The following is a 23,969-nucleotide window of genomic DNA, read 5'->3' on the forward strand; positions in this document are numbered from 1 at the left end:
TAGTTTCAATAGTCATATTAATGATGCATCTCATATTTTCCAGGAATAGTCACGATTCCAAAAGCCTGACCTGTTGTTCCAATAAACACCCTAGTACATACAAGATTATACCTGAGTTTGCCTTGGTGGTGGGGGGGGGGGGGGGGGGGAGACACAACACAGTGTAAGTAGAGTCAATCTTGGTGAATATTTCACTCTTCAGTCTTAATTTCTTCAGGACTAGGGAATAGATTTTTTTGTCCATTATATTTTGTCTGTATTCTTCCTTTCTTAATTTTGCAAATCTTTGGGAATGGAAAAAGAGCCAAGCAGAGAAAAGGAGGTAACTATTTATTCACTCCACAAACATTGAGCACGTGGATGTACCATACACTGTTCCGGATATGAAAAGTCCCCACCCTGAAAGAGCTTTCAATCTGATGGGAAGAAAAAGGCAACAAAATAAATACATAGTATGCCAGGTGGTGATAAGAGCTATAGAAAAACAAAACAAAGCAAAGCACAGACCATGGATAGAGATTGGGAAATGAGTTGCAATTTTAAATAGGTCTGAAAAGACCCACTGAGAAGATGACATTTAAGCAAAGACCAGGAGGTGGGAAAGTGCATCAATGTCACTACTCCACTCAGATCCCCTTTTCTTTTTCCGCCATTTTTGTGCCACCTCTTTCCCACTACAGTGTAACATCCGGCACCTGCAGGACTGCCTGGAAATGACACAGAGGAACACCTGCCCCAGCACCACACTTGCCCAATCCCCCCACCATAACCCCAAGTGCAGGGAAGAAACCAGGCTGGAGGTACTGGACAAAACCAGAGAAAGAAGGTACTGAGATTCTTGCTGAGGCTTTCATGTATCTTACATTAATCTTTTATAAGTCTTAGATGCTTTTATATTAAAAAGGTGGTTTCAAGTACAATTGACCCTTGAACAACATGGGTTTGAACTGCACACGTCCACTTACACGTGGACTTTTTTTCAATAAATATATTGGTAAAATTTTTGGAGATTTGCAACTATTTGAAAAAACTTGCAGAGGAACTGCATAGCCTAGAAATGCCAAAAAAAAAAAAAAAAAAAGACAAAGTTAGGTATTACTGTTAAGAATATAGTATGCATTGGGGCACCTGGTGGCTCAATCGGTTTAGCGTCCAACTTCGGCTCAGGTCATGATCTCCAGGTTGACGAGTTCGAGCCCTAGGACGGGTAGTGTGCTGGCAGCTCAGAGCCCGGAGGCTGTTTTGGATTCTGTCTCCTCTCTCTGCCCCTCCCCCGCTCATGCTCTGTGTCTGTCTCAAAAATAAAAATAAAATAAACATTAAAAAATTTTTAAAAGAATATAGTGTATAATACAAGGCATAAAATATGTGTTAATCAACTATTCATGTTATCAGTAAGGCTTCCAATCAGAAGTAGGCTATTAATAGGTAAGTTTGGGAGGAATCAAAAGTTACAGCTGGATTTTCTACTGGGGGGGGGGGGGAGGAGGGCATCTCTAACCCATCCCCCTAATCTCCTTCCTTCAAAGTCAGCTGTACATTATCTCAAACACCACTCAGACTACCTGTCATCCTTTGATGACCTCTCTTTTAGTCGTCCCCTTCAATTTCACTTATCTCCATTTATGACTATGAAAATATTGAGAGAGGAAGAATTAGACAAAATGTCACTTATGCCTGGCTTTGCAGACTTCTAGAAATGTCCTCATCTCTGCTGGCATGCCCAGGATGGTGGCTAAGAGCAACCCAAAAATTCAATCAGTCAAATGTCAACAGTGTTTTCAAGTAATTACAGATTCTTCTCCCTTCACAGCGGCCCACAGCATGGGTCAGGTGTTTATATACCCAAGGAACGGGGTACTACCCGGTAAACCAACGTACTCATGGTTTGGTGGAAAGAGCCCTGGACTACACCAGAAAGCTGCCTCAGTGCACATTTATTGAGCATCTAACAATGAGCCAAGCCCTAAGTAAGCACTGGAAATAGAAAGATGATCAACGCAAGATGACTGAACCTTTGCTCTCAAGGCCCACAATACGCTCGAGATAGCAAACACAGTCTGATAAAAGAGAGTGGGTACACAGTATCATAAAGTTACCCAACTACCGTGGGAATTCAGAGGAAGGACTATTGGGGGAAAGTTCCAGGAGGGCACCACAATGAGAATCTGAGCAGGATCCGGAAGGACAGAGGTGTTTAAGCTGAGAGTGGGGATAAGGCAAGGCAGCACTGGGCAGAGACGGGTGGCATCCCGGCGCCGCAAGGGCGCACAACCTCGGGCGAGGGGATTTACATCTCTGGGCCCCGGCTCGGAAACCTGGCAATTCGACTCCACTCGCGCTTGGAAAAACTGAAAAGGTCCGTGTTGCTTTTGGTCAAGGGTTAATGCCCAGCCGTTAAAGCAGGAAGCCCTGCGAGGCGCCCGTGGGGACCGAAACTCCGCGAACCGAGTCGTCCTCGCCTCCACCCCTCGGCTCGCTGAAGTATATACTCTTGTTCCGAGAGAAAGAGCAAGGAAGAACCCGGAAAAAACAACCACTACTCCCCCCACCGCCGCGAGCGCGGTGGGGGCCAGGCCCGCGCGGCCGTAGTGGTTCTGGGCCTTTCTTCTCGGCGCGAGCCCCGCCGTCTTTCGGCCCCGCTCGTGGAAGCCGAGGCCGACGCTTCCCGCCACGCCACCTGCCGCCGTTCGGGCTCCGCGCGGTCGCCGACCGGGCCTCGGCCGCCGCCGGGCCCCTCCGCCCACTTCGCCGTGACGAATCGGCGCCAGGCCTGAAGAGTGCCCACATTCGGGGGGTTTGAGGAACGTTTGTGGCCTGAAAAAAAATCCCTGACTGGACCAAACACCACCGCGTCCTCACCTGGAGGTTTCCTTTTGCAAAAGAGTCGGGTGAGGGCTGGAAAGCAATTAAGAAGAGTGTGGAAAGTGCGAGTGCGGACGCTCCGGACGCGAGGGGCGGGGCGTGCGCGGGACAAAGGAAAACGAGGCCGGAGCTACGGGCGCTTTTTCTGCCCGCGGGTGAGTGTTTCCGACTGGGCCCGATGGGGTCGGGAGGGTGGCGAGTCGCGGTGTCCCTGCTTGGCTGGACCTCGAGTTCCCGGGGGTTGCTGAGGTTCAGGCTGGGCCGCGGGGCCGGAGCTGGGGGCCGGTTGCGGCCTCCTTGAGGCCTAGCGGAGCCGGGAGGGAGGTCTATCTCGGGCCCCTCCTCGGCGGCAAGATTTGCCCCTGCCACTAGCCCCGCCAAACTGGTCAAGGCACCCATGCATTCCCTTCTTTAGTGGAGTTGCTGGTGAAGTGCCTTCTCTACAACAACCTAAAGGAAACGACCTCAGGGGAAGCCCTGGGGCAAGCCAAGCCCTTGGTCCCTCCCCCCCAGGAAGGTGGTTTCCCCTTGTTTCGGCAACGACCGAGGAACTTGTGGCTTAGAGTGGAGAGCGAGAGCTCTGAAACAGTTTGGCCTGGGTTTGAAACCCGGCTCTGGCACTTCCTGGCTGTGTGGCTTTAGACAAGTTACTTAAACTCGCCGAGACTCCCATTATTCCGGTGTAAAGTAGGTTATCAATACATACCTCGTAGGGTGGTTGTGACCATGAACCGAAATAAGTGATAAGCCTGCCCCGTATAAAGTGTTCAACAAATAGCTAGTATTTTATGCCAGGCACGGGGGATGGATCCAGTGGCAGACAAATGTACAAGCTCACGCTTAGAATTTATAGTAGCAGACGAGAGCAATAATTTAAAAATATTAACAATAAAGTGTGATGTACCAGGGAGCTTTGCCAATTATTGTCAGGGATCCCCGCAGCAAGGCCTTCTGGATGTTGACAGTCCCTCCACCCACACCCCACCCACTCCCTAATGTGAGCGGAAGGAAATCTATCTGCACCGGAGTCCATGGATTCTGCCCCTTCCTTAAGAGGGAGAGACCCAGGTTGGGCCATTGAAAAATTTCTTTCCACACAGTCCTCTTATTCCTTATGCTCCAGGGAATTCCCTTAAAATGTAGAATAGAAGCAAAAGCATCATGCTTGTTTTCACGTAATGTTCCATGAAAGTATTCCAGTAGTCATAGAAGTTATTTGCTTCTTTTTTAAAAATGAATGCTTGTCTCTTTGTACACATCGTGTGTGATGTATTTTGATGTGAGGAACAAGCTCACGCGTGTATGGTCTTGTTCTGAGCTGGTAATATTAGGACAAAATGCATTAAGAATTGAGCTAGGTGCTGGGACTGCAATAATGAGTTAGATGGTCTCTATTCCACAATCTAGCCATATTAACAGGTATGATACAATGTAATGAACAATATTATAGATCTGTAAATTGGATAGGAGTACAGATGAGGAAGCAATTCATTCTTCCCGGGTAATTTATCATGAAAGTTCCACTGTGGAGATAATATTTTGAAATGGGCTGTGAAGGGTTAATAAGTGTTTCTCAGGTAGACTCTCAAAGTTATTCCCGGGAGAGATAAAGTTATTTGCCACCATTAGAGAGCGTAAAGCTCATGATCATGCCAGTTACCTTTTGCGTTGCCTCCAGGAATAAAATGCTGCCTTGTTTTAATAGAAGTTGTTATTCTAAGAGGAAGGTAAAGCTGCTGTTCATCAGTGATCTGTCAGTATCTGGTAGGCCTTGTTGGGGTGGGCCCTGATAATACATCACATTTTATTGTCATTGTATTTTTATCAGTTTAATTAAATGTTCACATGGCATTAGCAATATGTTTTCCATGCAAGAGGTGGCCCAATATCATAAGAAGAAACTTGGAAGTCTCTGTCTAATATTAATGCTAATATCCCCAGTAATTTGTTTTAGTTGTTTAATTCTGATGAGCCAAATGACCTATAAGAACTAGTTAAATATGCAGAAAATTGGATTATTAGAAGATAGTGTAATTTTACTAAGAAGTACCAATTTAAACTACCCTATTCTTTAGGGAAACATCTCTTATGCTTGCTGAGTTTTGATTCTCTTTTTTTTTTTCTTTTTTTTTTCTTTTTTTATTTTAGTGTCTCAGATTCATTCTTAAGGAACTGAGAACTTAACCTTCCAAAATGTCAAGTAAGTTTCATTTTTTATATTTATCAATCTATTAATAAGAGACTAATGCCCTAGCAAATGGGAATTCCAAAATACTCTCATTTTTTTTCTTCAAAACAGGACCATTGGTAGTTTTGTTGCATAGTATTATATCTCAGTTGTTTACAAGAAGTTATTTATTTTCTTTCAAACAGAAAGACCATCTTATGCCCCACCTCCCACCCCAGCTCCTGCAACAGTAAGTTTTAATTTTCTTGTTAATGTAATAGCCAAGTCTGGCCTTGATACAAAAACCCAGATGTCTTCCAGTGACAGTCACTCAGTCATCACAGCAACAGGATGAAAAATTCAGCCAAAAAACAGCACTTCCTACTAAATAAAATAACTCTTTGCATCTTACCTTGAACCAACCCCAACATTTAAAGAAACATACTGCTGAAATTCCAACCTCCTATGCTCAGTTCTTTTTTTTAATGGGAAATAAATGATAAGTTTAACACCTCTTTCTAGTTAATCTGTCAAGACTCTTAAAAGTTAATATTGAGTGAATGCTCATTCTGCCATGTTATTATTTTTAAACCTAACCTTCAAGTGGTTACATTTTTCTCTCCTTGTTTATATATAATTTTCATATTAAATCAAATAGTGAAGCTTCCAGTTCTATAATAACACTCATTGTAAATGTTTATTTTTCAAGCTGTTTAAGTAAGGATTTCATTATCCATGGGTCAGATCCTGCCTATTGAATGTTTCAAAGTTTCTAAATACTTGTGAACTAGGTATTTCACCCAACAAGTTCTGGCCCAGCTTGGACAGCATGTAAAATAATCATCCAATCCACAAAACAGATATAACAGGAACTGTTCAGGCCTTGCTGAAATGGATTCCTTGTTGGGTTTTTTTTTTGTTTGTTTTTGTCTTAAAAAACAAAACAAAACACTGTTAACATTGACCATAGCCTACAAAAGCAATTCTTTAACAGCTGTCAGCCCTCCTTCCTTACCCCTTAGCCCCAAAATTTCAGGCTAGTCTACTAATTAGGTCCTTGTGTAATTTTTTTCTCCACTCCATGACTCTTCTTACTAACCCTCAGATGTATGCTTTAGTTATGTTTATCAACAATTTGTTTTTCTTAAGATACTTCTTAAAAGAGATACCGTATCTCATGTTCTCATTTCCATTTATGTAACATACAATTTCAGAAGTTACTTCCAGTACTCTTAAAGTCCTGTGTTTGGTTTGTTTTCTTTCTTAAATCAAAGAACATTTCTTATGACCATCTCCTTGGCACTCTGCTAGTGGTTATACAGGTGGAGTTGAACAGTTGAGATTCCTGACCTCAAAGAGCTAACCATGTACTTCAATTTTGGAAATGGTATAATTGTAATGTTTTAGTTTTGATTTTTTTTAATTCCCTTAATTTTCTTACATTGTGATTCTCATTCTTTATGCAACCTTTGAAGATGTCATTTTGACGTAAATATTGCCTCTGACACTGTATAATCTCTTGAAGACAAAAACTTGATTTTTTGAGATAACAAAAATAGCTCGAAAACCAAGTGTCCCCTTATGACTTCTCAAATGTAGAAAGGGATTTTTTTTTTTTTTTTGGCCTTTCTTTAGTCCTATTTCTGTACCATTGTAATTTCACATTGACACATAAAATACAGAAGACTAGGGATTAGGACATCCAACAGAATGGATATTAAATGAATTATCCTCCTTCCTTTTCTTTTTTTTCCATTACCTATTTACCATCACCACCACCACCACCACCACCAATACCACCACCAATACCACCACCACCCAAATGTACCACTCCAAGTAACATACACTTCTTTTGTGCCTTTGATACTTCATCTGTGTTTTGCCTACTTAAATATGCTTAATTTGCGTCTTTTATACCTATACAGACTAGAATTGCTCAGTTGTTCTCCTAAAGAGTTGCAAATGTAATATCTGCTTGAATATCTTTCTTTTGGACACTTAGGATATGTGTAGCGGCATGTTTTAGAAAATTGTGTTTATAACAGCTTCAGCTTAGTTGGGGTGTGTTAAGTGTATTTTACATTCTACACTTGAAGACTAATACTGTTAATTGCATGTTAAAATTAAATTAGTTGTTTTGATTGAGTTTCATTAGGTTAAATACCCTACTTTTGGTTTCTCTTTGCTACATCCTTTTTATGCATTCTACCTTGATTCTCATGAACATCGGATGTCATTGTTTTAACCATGAGGGCACTACTAAGAGCCCATTTGTGATTACATCAACATACAATTCAAAAAGAAAAATTCCATTGCTGCAGTGAGCAGCTGTGTTTTGAAAGGGTCAGAGCTATCAAGAAACTAGATGAAAAAGGAGAGTTCAAGTCTGTCGACTAGAAAAGTAGTTTGCATTAAAACTAAATGCAGAAAGTGTTCATGATTGACCTCTGGGTGATGGATCAAAGAAGAGATGGAAGAGAAAGTCTAAAAAAGAAAGACTGGGTTGAAAAGATGAGATAGCACCCCAGAATTAAATCCATGCATTTCTTACAAGTCTTTGTTTTGAAATCATGTATGTGACATCCATTGAATCCCACATATGTTCTTTTCTATTGACAACTCTGGCTTCCTGATTTGAGTATCTTTTCATTTCTCACATTATATAGAATGATTTAAAACTGTCTTTGAAAACAATCCATTTCTTGTTTTTATTTGTTTTTAATAGATAAATACATTGGCAGCATCTACATAACTGTCAAATAAATCACATTTTGTTTTGCATGTAAAGTGTTTTCAGACTTCTAGTTTATCACACTTCAAGCCTTCCTATCTCAGACATGTATTGCTAAGTTGTTATGTTATTGACCATAAAGTAATCCTGAGTGTTTGACACACCTCAGTGTGTTGCTTATTTCAGAAAAATCACACACATTCTCACTCACAACAAACACCACTGGCCCCCCCGCAAAGAGGAAAAAAGGGAAGGAAGAAAGAAAGAAAGAAAGAAAGAAAAAAACACTTGCAGACTGGTTTCTCAATGAAAGAAAAAGAACAATTACAACACATCATTGCTTGTTTAAATTCAGGTTGCTTTTGCATGCCATATGCAGATCATTTTTCATTTCTGTGTTTTCCTCGTTTGAGCTCATTTCTCATTCGTGTTTTTGTCTCATTTGTTTCCATCAGCAAATGCCCAGCACACCAGGGTTTGTGGGATACAATCCATACAGTCATCTCGCCTACAACAACTACAGGCTGGGAGGGAACCCGGGCACCAACAGCCGGGTCACGGTAGGAGAATCAACTATTACAGCATCCGGCAAACAACTGGATTTGACCAGAAATGCCTCCAGAGTTAGGTCCTTTTGAGTCATCAGCACAGCCATCTAAAACAATTTTTTTAACCTGGCTTTTTCAGTATTTTAAACATTCGTTGTACGATTGTACACTGGAAAAAAAAGTAGTGAGATCTGGATATGTATATAGAAGAAAAGAAGAATCCATTCTGTTTGGTGGTTGGTAGAGATAAAGCCCTGGGCACTGCTTATACTATATGTAGACAAACCTAGAATTTATTACAGCTAAAATACCCTTTTTGAGATAAAGAGTATCTTTCATTTAAGGTCATTGGCGTCAAGCTCAAGGACTCAGTTTCTTAATAAAAGCCGGGCTTACGGACCTGAGCTTTTTTCGGTGGCCCACCAGTTTGAACTGCTACACATAATTGTTTGTCTTTTGGATTTAAGAGCTGACTTTCTGAGATTCATTTCTCTCCAGTTAAAAAGAGAAAAACATTTTCATATCACTTCAAAGAATTGCAGAATGCAAGTTGAATGTGCCAGACCATTTTGAAGTGCATTTATAATCCATAGGACAAGGGTATGATTTCTGTAACTGACGATGTTTCATTTAAATGATCAACTTAAGACACCCAAATTGGGTAATGTACTTCACATTTTCATTTTAGAATCATCTTAAACTACAGTCAAAGAAGCTTAAGTACCAAAGAAAGATAAATGTGAAAATGATTTACCAAAAGTAAATAAAAATAAATCCAAAAGCCAAATACCTACATACATTGGAATGTGGCATTGGTGAGAATTTTTACAATCCATAATGGCTGTAAAATTTTTAATACTTGGTTTTTGTTTGCTGTATTCATAAATAATTGAATTAATGTGACTTCAAAAGAGCCCTCTCACCCTGTAGTCAAGCTAGAGCAGAAAGCTTGTAACTATCAAACTGTATGTCTATCTTGGTAAGCATATTGCTTAACTTGATAGTTTTGTTTGTCTAAATTTTTCATTGTTTCTGCATAATTTGTACTTCATAAGCATATCAAGTTTTATGTGCCATGCATATTTCATGGTATCTGGAAAGAATTTTGACAAGTGTGTGTATGTATGCATTTCACAATGCATACAGTTTTTATGTGCATCGGTACGTGTTTTTCCCTGGCCTAAATGTGTTTCACAGGTATAATGGGTGGCAAGGTTATCCAATGATAAAGAACATTTAATTTAAACAAGGAGCAGAATCAATTTTGGATCATTCATGTTAATGCAGAAAATTATTCATGGAGAGTGAACAAGAGAATGATTACATTTTAATAGCTCTATACAGTCAGCTCTTGATTATCTATGTTAATGGCATAGAAATGGTGATAAGTGTAATATTAGAATCATTTGTATTTCAGTTTGTATAAGCATTTTGTTCCTAACTTGGATGTATCTGCGGGAATTCTCTGTTAATAAAGAGAGATCATTCAGTAGGAAAAGGAAAGGTCACTCGCTGTTTCAGGGCCTGTGAGTCAATGATCTGTTTCTCATTCCCTCTTGGAGATGTTAGAACCCAGCATTTGCATTGGGCACTAGTTTCCGGGTCAATTAGTGCAGGAGGGTTGTTGGGCATAGAAAATTTAGTATTTTGCTTCTTTGTGGTGGTTTTCTTGGTATCATTGTCCTCTCAACACCAGGTTGAAGTGTAATCAAACTGCTTGCTAGACTTAACCTGAAGGGCCTAGAAACTGAAGGGTTTCAGCCTGTGTTAACCCCAGCCCCTTCAACTTTTAGTCTTCTCTCCTTTAGGTCACTGAATTGCTGTCTAAGAAAATTAGTTATGCCTGAAGTTTCATACACCTTTTTTGTATATCTAACTTAAGCTTTGTTATGACTTAATAGATCTGATTTTGACCATGATAAAAGTGTTTTATTTTCAAATGACCCCAATTATGTGTTACCTTTTTTTTTTCTCCCCTTTTTGGCTCTTAGTTGGTATTATTATTTGCAAATAGTCTTAAGTCAGTGATTTGAAGGAATGATTCTGTGAAACCCCATCAAGTAGCTTCCTTTAGGCTCTACAGAACATCTGGTTTCCCTGGTGACTCTCATGCACTTGAATGGTTTTGAGACTATATGCAGTGTGTTGAAACCTCTTGGAGCACCAGTGACAGCTGTGAGATGGAATCCATTCCTAGTCAGTCCTTCTTCCCGAAGGTGATTAGCATGCTCTTAAGTACAGGTGTGAAACCAGGTAGAGACAAGATGTTAAACATAGCTTATTTCTGTACTGCAATGGAAATTCCATCCTAGAAGGAAACCCTTAAATGAGACCCTGCCAGAGAAAGCTGGGAATTGGAAGAAACAACAATAAAATCTCTTGAGTGGCCAAAATAAATTTCATAAAATTATGGTGATTCCCAGGAATTACTCTCATGTGAGCACAGTTGTGACAAGCATAGTCACACAGTTACTTTCCCCAACTCATTGCCAGTTAGAAAATGTAAAGGTGGACAGTTGCGGTTAGAGTAGCTTTCTTGATAGAAACACGTGAAAAAACCCTCCAAAAGCATAACCACTGGGCCATTTGGTAAAGGGGCCAGCAGCTTTTCACTCCTCAAGCTAGAGGACTACAGGAAAGCAGGGGTTGTTTCTAATGGACTCTTCTCAAAACAAGGTTAAAGTGTCTTAAGTGCAAACTGGTTTTGTGTGTGTGTGTTTTTTCTTTAAGAGTAATGTTTAAGGCATTGTAGAAGCCTGCTGAGATGGCAAATAAATTAGGGATGTTTAGTGATATAAATCTTCAGTGTCCTGAAAACCTGCTAGAATTTAACTTTGTGATTCTTGTTTTGGGTTTTCTTTTGTTTGTATTTATAAATTGACTATCATTGTAATGAAAATACAGCCTCAGTATGTAGACGATTTAGGTACCTTCCTTTGGAAGAAAGGAGGAGAAATAAGCAAATCCATTAATATTATCAAATGTGGTTCTCTGAAAAGTAATCAGAGCAAATATTACTAGAACTTGTTTTTAAAGTGTTTTAATTTGATATATTTAAACAGACCTTTTAGAATTCTTTCTCTTAAAAAAAAAATCTGTGAGTGGCAGTCTACCAACTTCAGTTATTGGCATAATTCCAACTTTGTTTGTAACCCACTTCATGGAATTCTGAAGATTTATGTTGGAGATGCTTTCTAATAACTTTATGAATGAAAAATCAGACCTTTGTGTGTCTTGCTCTGAACCCATGATTTAAGTTTAGCCTTGTAGGAGTTCCCTCACCCCTCGTTGAAACTGCTGCAGACCTGGAGACAGATCTTCTCTTACTGGCTGTTCAGATCACTGCTGTTTACAGTTTCTATCCCTTGTGGCTCACCTCCATTGCCCGCTGCTGGCTAAAACAAAACAAAACAGGGTCTGTCTGCATGGGCACCAGCATGAATTATTGTATAAATGTATAGGAGGAGTGGAAAGAAGAGTGGAAATCCTGCTTCAAAGGTGATATGCTTTCTAACAATTTCATGTGTGAAGAAGCAGAGTTACTGAAAAATATATAAGGATGGAGGAAGACCCTCCTTGGAGGAGGAAGCGTTGTTTGAAAACAGTGGAATTGGCGCACAGATACACTAATCTCTGAGCCTTGGACAAAAAATAAGGTTGTAATTGATGTCCCAACTCAAAAGAGGCGTTTGTCCAGGGTTTTATCATAACAACTGAAGGGCAAGGGAACAAAATGTCACTAAGTCTCTTTATAAGGAGTTGCCAGTCTCTGTCTTTTGATAATTAGAGTGAAGCCAGCACCTCTTCCCCCTCCCCCAAGCCTGGCAAGGAGAATCAATATCAGTTGTCTCCTAGAAACTGGGGGGAAATATATGATTTGGCCATGATTAATTTATTCTGGGTCCTACATCAAATGTAGTCATATATGTTAAAATGAAACTAAGTTCAGAAAGAAACACTCTTGGATCGGAGTTATCTGGGGTGCTCACTAGAAGCTCTTTGGTATCTCTTGCCTAGATATTAGCCCATAGAATGAACCAATCTCTCATTTTCTTTGCTTTGTTTTTTTTTTCTCTAACTCACCTTTTTCTTCTCTAGCTCACCTTTTTCTTTACCTTTTTAAAAAATATTTTGTCTTCCCTCTTGTTTTCATTTTTCTTTGTTCCCACCAACCCCAAAATTTTTAAATCAATATAAGGTAAGGCCTCAGAAATAACTTAATTGGGCTCTGTGTCTGCCATTTCTCTGTTCCTGATAACTTACTTACTCTGGCACTGTTATTACGACTCAGGACAAGAAAAGACATGACTTTAGTTTACGCTTTTGGATCCCCTCAATACAAACCACTAGATACAGACAGAACCTTAAGAAAAATAAAATGTCTAGTCCTGATAAAGGAAATAAGGGTTGTTGTTTTTTTCTGTTTTTGAACCTAGGAGGTAGTTTTTGTAGGGGTGTCATTCATGTGGGGGTGCAGTGTATTCCTGAAGCTGTCCGAGTAGATACAAAGCCCCCCTCAGACTGTGAGTGTGGTAAGTGCTGAAAGAGCCCAGACTCGGGCAGATAATCAAGTGTTGACTGTATGTGTAATGGTAAATTAAGCACAACAAAAGGGTGCTAGGTAATGTCCTAACATGGGACATGTGATATGTAACTCTATATTTTTGATGTATGGATTATTATGTAATACTTTGTTTGTTCTTACAGCCAGGTTGTCAAAGCAGTAGCAATAAACTGCTAAGTAAAATATTTTAAAATTTTGTGCCTAAAGTCATTTTCTTTATTTTCTTTTGATGTGAACATTTCTGAATTTGCAGTGATAGCTATTTTCAGTGGAGAAAATATAAGAATCTTGTATCCATGGACGAGTAGAAGAAAGGCGCATTAGAATTTGTTAAGGGACTCTCTTTTCATTTTGCTGGTGAACTACTTGCGATTGAATAATGAATATATTTAACTCTTTTGTAGGCCTCCTCTGGTATTACGATTCCAAAACCCCCAAAGCCACCAGATAAGCCGCTGATGCCCTACATGAGGTACAGCAGAAAGGTAGGTGCCCAGGAGCCAGAGGGGAGTGAGGACTACTGTCTTTGCTTGTTTGCTTTCCATCACATTTCATAATGGCTTAGCCAGTTTTTCTGTGCACAGAGGGAAGGATAAGGAATTGCAGTTTTTAAAGAACTTAGTTCTGATTTCAGAATTCCAGAACTAAAATCCAACAAGAATAACATGATTAAATAAAAACGTTTTATATCCAGAAGGTAATGTTATGTAGACAATATATAGTCTTTTGGAGAAATTCAGTGACGTGAGAAAAGTGTGAAGTGAAAAAAGGAATACAGGACTACATCTGTTTATTTGTGTCATATTTTTTATTAAAACAGTGGCAGCTATATGTTAGTTTGAAGGAAAAAAAGCCCAGAAGGCAGTAGTTGTCTCCAAACAGTGTAAGCTTATGGTAATTTTTATTTTCTTTACATTTCTTAAATTTTCCCACATGTTTTTATTTTGTTCTGTTTAGTTCCATTTGGTGACAAACCTATATTCTCTTAAAATGACAAACACAGCCAGTGTCTTTATTAATGACAAGAGCATTTAGCATATTCGCCACTATTTAGAAATTTTGGGTCATAATTACTGTACATGTATTTGAAGATAAGGTCTGTTGTGTTAGCAGATTAACCACTTTCCTTCTAAGTTCTGTGAACCTTTAAAGAGACAGAGACTGTTACTGGGTTAGTTCATCTGAACTGTTAACAGTGATCGGAGATGTCTGAGATCTGCTGTGTATTAATCCAGCAGAGTATAGATGAAATGAGATTGGCCAGCTATTGATAATTGTTGCAGCGGGCTGATCAGAACACAGGAGTTTAATACAATTCCGTCTGCTTTTGTTCATGTTTAAAAGTTTCTGTATTGGGGCGCCTGGGTGGCTCAGTCGGTTAAGCGGCCGACTTCGGCTCAGGTCATGATTTCGCAGTCCGTGAGTTCGAGCCCCGCGTCGGGCTCTGTGCTGACAGCTCAGAGCCTGGAGCCTGTTTCAGATTCTGTGTCTCCCTCTCTCTGACCCTCCCCCGTTAATGCTCTGTTTCTCTCCGTCTCAAAAATAAATAAACATTAAAAAAAAAAAAAGTTTCTGTATCAAAAAGTATTGTTAAAGGTCTATATTTTTAGGCATCAATACTGAAATTTCATGTTTCCTTTTTAAGGTCTGGGACCAAGTAAAAGCTTCCAACCCCGACCTAAAGTTGTGGGAGATTGGCAAGATTATTGGTGGCATGTGGCGAGATCTCACTGATGAAGAAAAACAAGAATATTTAAACGAATACGAAGCAGAAAAGGTAGAATGGGGACCACAGCGGGATGGAGACAATATAAAATGCATAAACATTTGCTTGTTGTATAGAAAAGAAACAAAAGATCTAATCAGCTAAGTCTGCACTGTCTGTCTGCCTGGGTCAAGTCCCTTAATTTTTCTACGCTTCAGACTCCTTGTCTGTAAAAAGGAAATCATTTTATCTTTTGATATTCGAATGAGATAAAGGTATTCATATAACCTGTAATATGTGAATTATAAAACTGAAAAACATTTGAATTTCAGATAGAGTACAATGAATCTATGAAGGCCTATCATAATTCCCCCGCATACCTTGCTTATATAAATGCAAAAAGTCGTGCAGAAGCTGCTTTAGAGGAAGAAAGTCGACAGAGACAGTCTCGCATGGAGAAAGGAGAACCTTACATGAGCATTCAGCCTGCTGAAGATCCAGATGGTAAAAAAAAAAAAAAAAGTGGGGTTTTGTTTATGCATTCGCTGAGAAGTAAAATTACAAGGAATCTTTTAAGTTTGTTTTTATTTCCTATCCTAAATGAAAAACAAAGCATATTTAAGTGCCATTTCAGTATTTTCATTAATTATTTTAAGATCTGTGTATGAATTTCCCACAAGAAAAAGATATTTTGTTAGTGCAGAAAATAGCAAAAACTATTTATTGTTTATCAGAATGTTTATACTCAGAATGCAGGAAAGGTTTTTGAGTCAGAATTTTGCCTTACCTGCTTTTAAAGAGCTGAATGCCTTCTTATGTCCTGTTTTCTTATTGGTTCCTTAAGCTTGCTGAATTAAAGGCTCTTAAGGGAGAAGGTTACTGAGTGGGTAGAAGTATTATAAATTTGTTTGCCATTTAATTCAGAAATCCAACATAACTCATGGTGACACATGAGGGAACACATACAAATTTTATGCACATGTACAAATGTATACACATACAAATAGCAGAGCTTCCTGATGGGCAATCTGTGACTAGGTTGCAGGCGTACAGATTAATCCCGGGTTCTCCACAGCCAGGCAGGGTATGACACTGCAAGGAGCCTCAGAGTTGGCCTCCTGCAGCTATGAGCATTCTCCTCCACGAATCAAGCCTGCTGTACAAATAACATTTTCTCCCTGTGTGGCTGTGATGTGGAAAAGGCCAGAAGCTCTAGCTACAAGTAACAAAAACATCAAGAAAATAATTTAAGATCCCATAGTGGTAACAAAGAGGAAGCTTGTAAGAACTTTAAAAATAACATTGAGGGAGGAAGCAATAATGTCACCTAAACACAATGAATAAACATATACCCAGAAGGAGAGGAAAAACAATGGTTTTTTAAAAGAATGGACTGGGATATTGATAGATATTCACATAAATACAGAGTAGAATAGAATACTGTAAATAATAGAGTAGAATACAGACTAGGAACAATGCCTAGTGTTAAACTCTGTTTAACAGAGTCAGCAGTGCTTAGGACACACTAGCAAACACAGACCAAAAATTACTCAGATTGGATGATTAATGCAAGAAAAACATACTGAACTAAAAAATAGAAGAAGATCCAGTCTACAAATAATTGAAAAGATGGTGAGGGTTCAATATAAGAGTACACGGAAGCCACAAGTAGAAACAGTTAACAGTTTTTGTTAGGTGAAAGGTGGCTGCATGAACATCCAGCAGGATTGCAGAGATTCATTCAGAAACAGTCTTCAAAAGATCTCTTCTCTGTTCCTCAGACTTTGGCCCATTATGTTTTGTAAGTTTAAGATAGGAACTTAAAGCTGCTGGTAAGAAAGTAAGGTGAAAATAAAGATGCCAGGATAAGAATAACTTTAGACCTTGGACTTATGCCCCTGAACTGAGTAGAAAGAGGAAGGTTTGGGAGGTGAGGATGAGCATCAGGCCAAGAGAAGGGTGGTCCCTGTGAGCACAGCAGCTGCCAGCTTCTGTTACAGAGAAGGCATACACAGTTTCCACACAAAGCAGTGAAAGGTTTTTTAAATGGCATTTAGAGAATATTCATGAGATCAAGTAAATAGCTGGAAATTAGAAAATAACCAGAAAATATAAGCCTACTCCTTCCCCCAAAAAACCCAAATTAGACAACTAGAAGTGGCAGGAAAGACAAGTCTAGATTGCTAAGACTTGATTTCCCCTCCAAGTGGTCAACACTAGCTCCAAGTAATGAAAGAAAACATCAAAAAGCAAATACATATATATAATCTAGAGGTAGCACGAATATACCATGTATAATCTCAAGTGTGAATATGGAAAACTTCCTTAACAAATAGAAAAGGTCACAATCTTCTTAAATAGTATTCTTTCTTTCAGTAGTTTTAATTTTAGAAGTATATGTCCTAAAGAAATTACTCGAAAGGAGACAAAAAGTAATTTGCACAGCAGTTTGTAGCACTGGTATTATGATGATGGGCATTTTAGGAACTACTTGATTACCAAATGATAACGGAGGTGCTAAACTGTGATAGAGCCACACAATTCGGGCCTCTAGCAAAGTTTCCTAAACCATGGTCCCTCCACCTTTGGTGGGCCACTAAGATAGTTTAGGTGGGTTGGAGAGGAACTTCTATTTTAATGTGTATTGCTTTAGAGGGAGCTTTTTTTTTTTAAGTGAGTTAATTTAAATAAATATGTTAAATAAAAATAGTACAGATTATTATCAGGTATGTCCAAAATCATGGAGGTGATAGAGCAAGGGTTGAGAAGAAGGAAATACTGTTTCATAGCTATTAAAGATAAGCATATGAGCCTGATCCATACTATATATGTATGAACTTGAGTGAATGAAAACAAAGTAATAGCTTTACAGACTGGCAACAACTATATTTGTATGTGGATTAATAAAAGTAAAATTTGGTATTAAACATTCATTTCCTATAAAATTACTTTAGGGCTTTAATGGTTTTTTAATCGAATGAAATGTATATGCTGGTCTGGGAAACAGTATTGCTAGAGATAATGTTTTCTCTGCGGTGGGCATTTTCATTATTTTACTATTAAAATTAAACAGAGACAAAGACACTGCCCGGTTCAGATGTTGTCATTAGGTGTAAATGCCTTAAATTACTACCAAGAAAGTGAACCATTCAGCAGCATTTCACTTTTGCTGTAACATGCAGCCTTCCCGTTGATGGATTTCCAGGCCAGAAGACACATGGCTATCTCATTTGTGTTTCAACCAAATCCTTCTAGACACATATCATCACTTAAAGATTTTGTGAGAAAAACCAATACCTTGGCCAGTGAACATGTTAGGTCCTCTGTATGACTTTTATCACATGACTGCCCCGGTGCTCCCACAATGCCCTTGTTAGGCCCCATTGTTAGACCAGTGAGGGCCATGGCTCCTTGGTAATAAAGCATTAACATTGTTACTCTCCTGTTTATGGTTACTGGTGACCTCATTTCCAGAACATCTTGTTTATTCCAGATTATGATGATGGCTTTTCAATGAAGCATACAGCCACCGCCCGTTTCCAGAGAAACCACCGCCTCATCAGTGAAATCCTTAGTGAGAGTGTGGTGCCAGACGTTCGGTCAGTTGTCACAACAGCTAGAATGCAGGTCCTCAAACGACAGGTCCAGTCCTTAATGGTTCATCAGGTAAAGTCACAAACTGTTTGTTATAATAAGTTGGGCCTGTGTCACAGACCCCCAGTGGCGTGATTCTATACCATGCAGCGGTATGCCTGTTAAGTATTTCTGTGTTCGTTGTAACCTGTTCCTGATTCGGAGAAGAGCTAGAGGAAACGGAGGTTTCCCAGGGATTTAATAAGTTGTTAAAACTGTAACAAAGACCCTTGTGATGGAAAGTATGTCCATTCAGGATTTTAAGACATCCTATCATCCTTTACTGCTTAACTAAATATTTTTTTCTGAAGAAGTTAAGCCTGAAACAATATTCTTTAACAGCTACTTGTTAATTGTAATCATTCCTCTATACTGCATTTTTTGCTTTTAAGATCTTAGCTAGACACATTGTGTAATAAATGATTTAAATAAAAAATTCAAAATCTTTGTCACACTGTTAAAAAGTATAGACTACTACAGGGGTGCCTGGGTGGCTCAGTCAGTTAAATGTCCGACTTTAGCTCAGGTCATGTGATCTCATGGTTCGTGAGTTCGAGCCCCACGTTGGGCTCTGTGCTGACGGCTCAGAGCCTGGAGCCTGCTTCAGCTTCTGTGTCTCCACCTCTCTCTGCCCCTCCCCTGCTGGTTCCGTTTTTTTCTCTCACTCAAAGATAAATAAACATTTTTTTAAAAAAGTATAGACCGCTACAAAATGAGATGTATTTCCTGTGTTTGACATTTGCTTTTGAGAAAGTAATTCAGTAATAAGAAAGCTGGATCCTGTGTCTTTCAGCGAAAACTAGAAGCTGAACTTCTTCAAATAGAGGAGAGACACCAGGAAAAGAAGAGGAAATTCCTGGAAAGCACAGATTCATTTAACAATGAACTTAAAAGGGTATCAATTTAATGTGTTCACTGTACTTTTTATCACTGTGTCTGTTATTGTTTTTCTCATTCTTTTTTCTAAAATAGTGTTTTTATTGAATGTTACTCACTTTCAAATAGAATTAACTGTGCTATAACCAGTAAGATCTTTGTTTTATGAAATTATTCCCATTTTCTGGCAAAATTGCAGTGGGTTTAAAATATAAAAACACCCACATGCTAAGTCCGTAGACTCTGGACCCTCTGGTGTTTTAATTTAAACTCCTGCAATCATGAGTTTGTTTTCATTTTATTGAGATTTATTCATTAAATGTTTTCATGAAATGTAGTTTACAGTGTGTACTTTGTATTAAAACAAGTACATCTAATGTTAGGTAGCTTGAGATAAAAAATGGAAGCCTTGTATATAACCCAGTACTTTCAGCATCACCTCCCCAACCGTTCTGCAGTCCTTAGGGTTACGTGGCTGCTTTCTTTTCCTGTAGACACAGAGTTTCAGAGCAGACCTAGAACCATGTTTTTTCCCTTCCTGTATACATGTACATAGTTCCTAGCCAAGAAAGCCCCCTTTTGAAATAAAATTTCTCTGGTTCAGAGATTGTAAGAAAAGAACATTACTGGGGCGCCTGGGTGGCGCAGTCGGTTAAGCGTCCGACTTCAGCCAGGTCACGATCTCGCGGTCCGTGAGTTCGAGCCCCGCGTCAGGCTCTGGGCTGATGGCTCGGAGCCTGGAGCCTGTTTCCGATTCTGTGTCTCCCTCTCTCTCTGCCCCTCCCCCGTTCATGCTCTGTCTCTCTCTGTCCCAAAAATAAATAAAAAACGTTGAAAAAAAAAAAAAAAAGAAACATTACTAAGAGAGTTTTCTCTCTTTCTGTTAGTTGTGTGGTTTGAAAGTGGAAGTGGATATGGAAAAAATTGCCGCTGAAATTGCACAGGCAGAGGAACAGGCTCGCAAAAGGCAGGAGGAAAGAGAAAAAGAGGCAGCGGAGCAAGCTGAACGCAGTCAGAGCAGCATGGTTCCTGAGGAAGAGCAAGCTGCCAGTAAGACCGAGGACAAGAAGGATGACGAGAGTGTCCCAATGGAGACAGGTGAGCTGCCAGTTGACAGCAAAGTGAATGTCAGGATTATTCTCTTTGTGATCTACACATTTCTCTGCAAATCTTAATCTCTGTCCTAGATTCAGCTAAAATGTTGGTGTCAACACAAAACAGCAGTGGGGCATTGGTGTTTAGTCTGGCTATTTGAGGTCTCCGGTATTTGCCCAGATCGAGGCATCATTTTCTAGCTTGGGAATATAAAGTATAATGATACAAAGGTTAGGATCCTGGCCCTGGAGTCAGACAGATCTGGGTCTGAACTCTTTCACCACCTGCTAGCATATGACTGGACAAATTATTTAATCACAGGTTCTTTGTGTAAGTACTCTGGTGCCAGCCTCTGAGAAGGAGTGCCCAAGGATAAATAAGAAAATGTATATAAAATCATTTAGTATTGGATTTGATGTAGTGTTGGCAGTCAGTATTTTAGCCTTTATTGCTAAAATGTGATTTGTGGTTGTTGCTTTTAAGGATCAGGGACACCTGCAAGGGACACCTGCAGGCCAAATCCTTTCCCACCGCCTATTGTCATAAATAAACTTTTTTGGAATATAGCCTTACCTGTGTGTTTACATGTTGTCTGGATGCTTTGGGGCCACCACAGTGTAGTTGAGTGGTTGCAGAGACTGCCTGGCCCATAAAACCTGAAATACTTGACTGTCTAGCCTTTACGGAAAAGACTTGTTGACCCCATCTGAGAAAAGTTCTTACTACCAAGCCTACTGCTTTTCCTGTTTAAAAGCATTTCTCAAAGCACAAAATAACATGTCAAACTCACATAAAATATTGATTAAATCAATTACTTGAAATTTTGAGATCACCTCACCTTAGGTACTACTTTGACCCTGTCCCGTGCCCTGTGCAAACAGGACTGAGCTCAAAGTATCATGGGAAATACAGCTAAAGGCTCCCTGGACCATCATTGCAGAAGGGGGAGGGACAGTCTTCATACTTGGTATTCAGCTGACAGTTTCTGATTTGACATCAGGAAAACATTTCATGGAATATAGATCTCTTTACCAGATGTTTCTACAAGATCTAATTCAGCAGATTAGCATTTCAGATAGTCAGATTTTTAAGTTTCATTATCTGACTCTTTTTCTGCTTTGAACATATTTTTTATCTTAACAAATTTGGAGCATGAGCACATTTTTGTGGTTAAAGCAGGAGCTTGAGAATTAGGGTATGGAGTATGATTCTTTGCTTATTTTGCAAGTAGACAGAACACTCTGTCCTTTGCCTCTGTTCTGTCTATGAGTAGAGCATGCCTGTATAGTCTTTACTTAGATTTTATCCTTCTAGCTAAAGAAAAAGACGAAATTGAGAATATTAGAGCAAAAACTTCGTGCTCTTAATTTCGTACAGAAAACAACCCAGCATGACATTTAACAAAGTACCTAAAATATCGCCCTTTTATCACATCCACACCTGCTTTCTTACTAATTAAATCCAAAGCACTCCAGAACAGCATTGTCCAATGGAAATAAAATGTAAGTCGCTGTGTAATTGTAAATTTTCTAATGGCACTTTTTACAAGTAAAGCAGAACAAATGAACTAATATTAATAATATATTTATTTGTTTAACCCAGTATGTCTTGAACAAGATTTTAACATGTAATCAATATTTTTTTAAGTATGACTTTTTTACATTCCTTTTTCATACTAAGTTTTCAAAATCTGATGTGTATTTTATACCTGTAGCACATCTAAATTTAGAAGCTAAATTTTCATCAGAAATACTTGATCTGTATTTAGCTTTTGTAAATTTACAGCTAAAAAGTAGATTTGCAAACCCAAATTGTTTCAGGGATGCTAACAGTTCCTCAGTCATGCTGGCTCTTAATATTACTCATGGTGAGCGGCTACCATGTTGGACGGTACAGCTCTAGACTGTCAGCATAATTAGAAGAATGAATTTGTGTCTTGGAACTAACAGTGACAGATGTGTGGTTACAGAGGAGACACACCTTGAAGAAGCGACGGAGAGCCAACAGAATGGTGAAGAAGGCACATCTACTCCTGAGGACAAGGAGAGCGGGCAAGAGGGGGTGGACAGTATGGCTGAGGAAGGGACCAGTGATAGTAACACTGGCTCAGAGAGCAACAGTGCAACTGTGGAGGAACCACCAGCAGACCCCACACCGGAAGACGAGAAGAAAGAATAAATGTTGCCTTGTTTTATGTGTTCTAAATACTTTTTTAAATGAAAAAAAGATGTTTTTTGAGTTTTAATGGTGTTATGTGGTTTGTGTATTAATATTTTTCTTGTCCATATCACACCACCAAATGCTTTTGGACCATTTAGCATCATGAGCCGAATGGCACAGTCACCTTTCTTAAGCCGTTGTGAAGATGGTTCTTTTCTTTGGGTCTTATTTCTAGCCCTCGACTACTGAAAGCCTCAGAATTTAAATTAATTGAGAAAACACCCACCTCTTTTAGAGAGTTCTCCTTTGATGCTGCACAATCCGACTCTTACGAATGCCTTCCTATAGCTCACTGGGGTGCTTACCAAAGCCATAGCTTTAAACCTCCCGGTCCCTGTCAACAGTCTCCTGAAAGTCCCCTTTCCTGTAGCCTTCCACAAAGAGTAGCTTCTTGAAAACGTTACCATGTATGAGTATGTATTTGTTCACTTACCCTTTTTTATTTTTAATCAATGTCACATACCAAGAGTTGTGTTAAGGAGTTGACTGCAACTGAGCTTGGGTCGTATTGATCCAGAAATAGTTTCCATAGGTAGAGTAGTTACCAGCTTCTGAAGTAGTCATTAAAGTCAACATGGCACATACACATTACGTGTACTGCTTTTTGTTATGATTAATACTGGGTGTGTTCTGATAAATTCATCCTTATTGTACAGGAAAAAAAAAATTACTTTTTTACCAAGTTTTCCAAAGACAGAATAGATCACAAAGCTTAAGGTATTGAATAGTCTTGCGGTGAACTAGACAACTTCAAAATGATTAGCCCATTTCCAGAAGGAAAACAGCTGGGAATTAAGTTCATCCACTTGGAATTGTTCTACAATAATCAAAACGTTCAAAACCTCAAGGCTCAGGATCCCATAGATCAGAGTCTACCTTTTTGATAAATTCTTAGTAAAGTCTTGGAGACTAGAAGAAAGATAGTTTGTGACACGTATGCGTCCCAAAAACTAGAGTAGATTTTTACTGAATAGTGGTATATCTGATGGTATATGTTTCTTAAAGGTCCAAATGTAATAAATAAGTGGAAAAAAATGTCTCTGTGTTTTTAATGCACTATTTTTATGCAAAGCAAATACTTTGTTACTGTGACATCAGGGAGTGGCCTTACACAGCCATTATAGATTTGCATCTTCAGGGCCCTTCTATCACCCAACGATGTCTGTAAACTGCTGCAGTAGCAAGTTCATTTGTACAAGACACTTAGAAAAATCCATCTCCTTATAGTCATGCCATATATAAATGTTGGTCTTTGACTCTAAAAGGAAGTATGTTTCTACATTTAAAAATTTTTTTAACATTTACTTATTTTTGAGAGAGAGAGTGTGCAAGCAGGGGAGGGGCAGAGAGAGAATCCAGAGCAGGCTCCAGGCTCTGAGCTGTCAGCGCAGAGGCCGACACGGGGCTCGAACTCACGGACATGAGGTCATGACCTGAGCTGAATTTGGACACTCAAGGGACTGAGCCACCCAGGTGCCCTTCTACATTTAAATTACCTTTGAAAAAGTGGGTAAATAAGCCCTCAACTTACATGGAGAAAACTCCATACGGACAGGACTTAATTC

General features: G+C 39.3%; 1 protein-coding gene and 1 long non-coding RNA gene across 2 annotated transcripts; one reads left to right on the forward strand and one right to left on the reverse strand.

The window, feature by feature from the left end:
• Window positions 1-313: 313 nt before the first annotated feature.
• Window positions 314-2,973, reverse strand: LOC131496833 (uncharacterized). Its single transcript, XR_009254653.1, has 2 exons — window positions 2,863-2,973; window positions 314-1,290 (listed from the first exon to the last, which is right to left on the reverse strand). It is a non-coding gene; the product is annotated as an uncharacterized LOC131496833 (long non-coding RNA).
• SMARCE1 (SWI/SNF related, matrix associated, actin dependent regulator of chromatin, subfamily e, member 1) lies at window positions 2,570-22,988 on the forward strand. Its single transcript, XM_058702549.1, has 11 exons — window positions 2,570-3,020; window positions 5,014-5,065; window positions 5,239-5,282; window positions 8,219-8,323; window positions 13,280-13,360; window positions 14,521-14,652; window positions 14,913-15,084; window positions 18,074-18,246; window positions 19,007-19,108; window positions 19,977-20,187; window positions 22,154-22,988. Exons 2-11 carry the CDS (start codon window positions 5,059-5,061, stop codon window positions 22,360-22,362), a joined length of 1,236 nt encoding a protein of 411 aa, XP_058558532.1. The 5' UTR covers window positions 2,570-3,020; window positions 5,014-5,058; the 3' UTR covers window positions 22,363-22,988.
• Window positions 22,989-23,969: the final 981 nt, after the last annotated feature.

The sequence above is a fragment of the Neofelis nebulosa genome, chromosome 16 (genome assembly GCF_028018385.1).
Source record: "Neofelis nebulosa isolate mNeoNeb1 chromosome 16, mNeoNeb1.pri, whole genome shotgun sequence".
Lineage (NCBI taxonomy): Eukaryota > Metazoa > Chordata > Mammalia > Carnivora > Felidae > Neofelis > Neofelis nebulosa.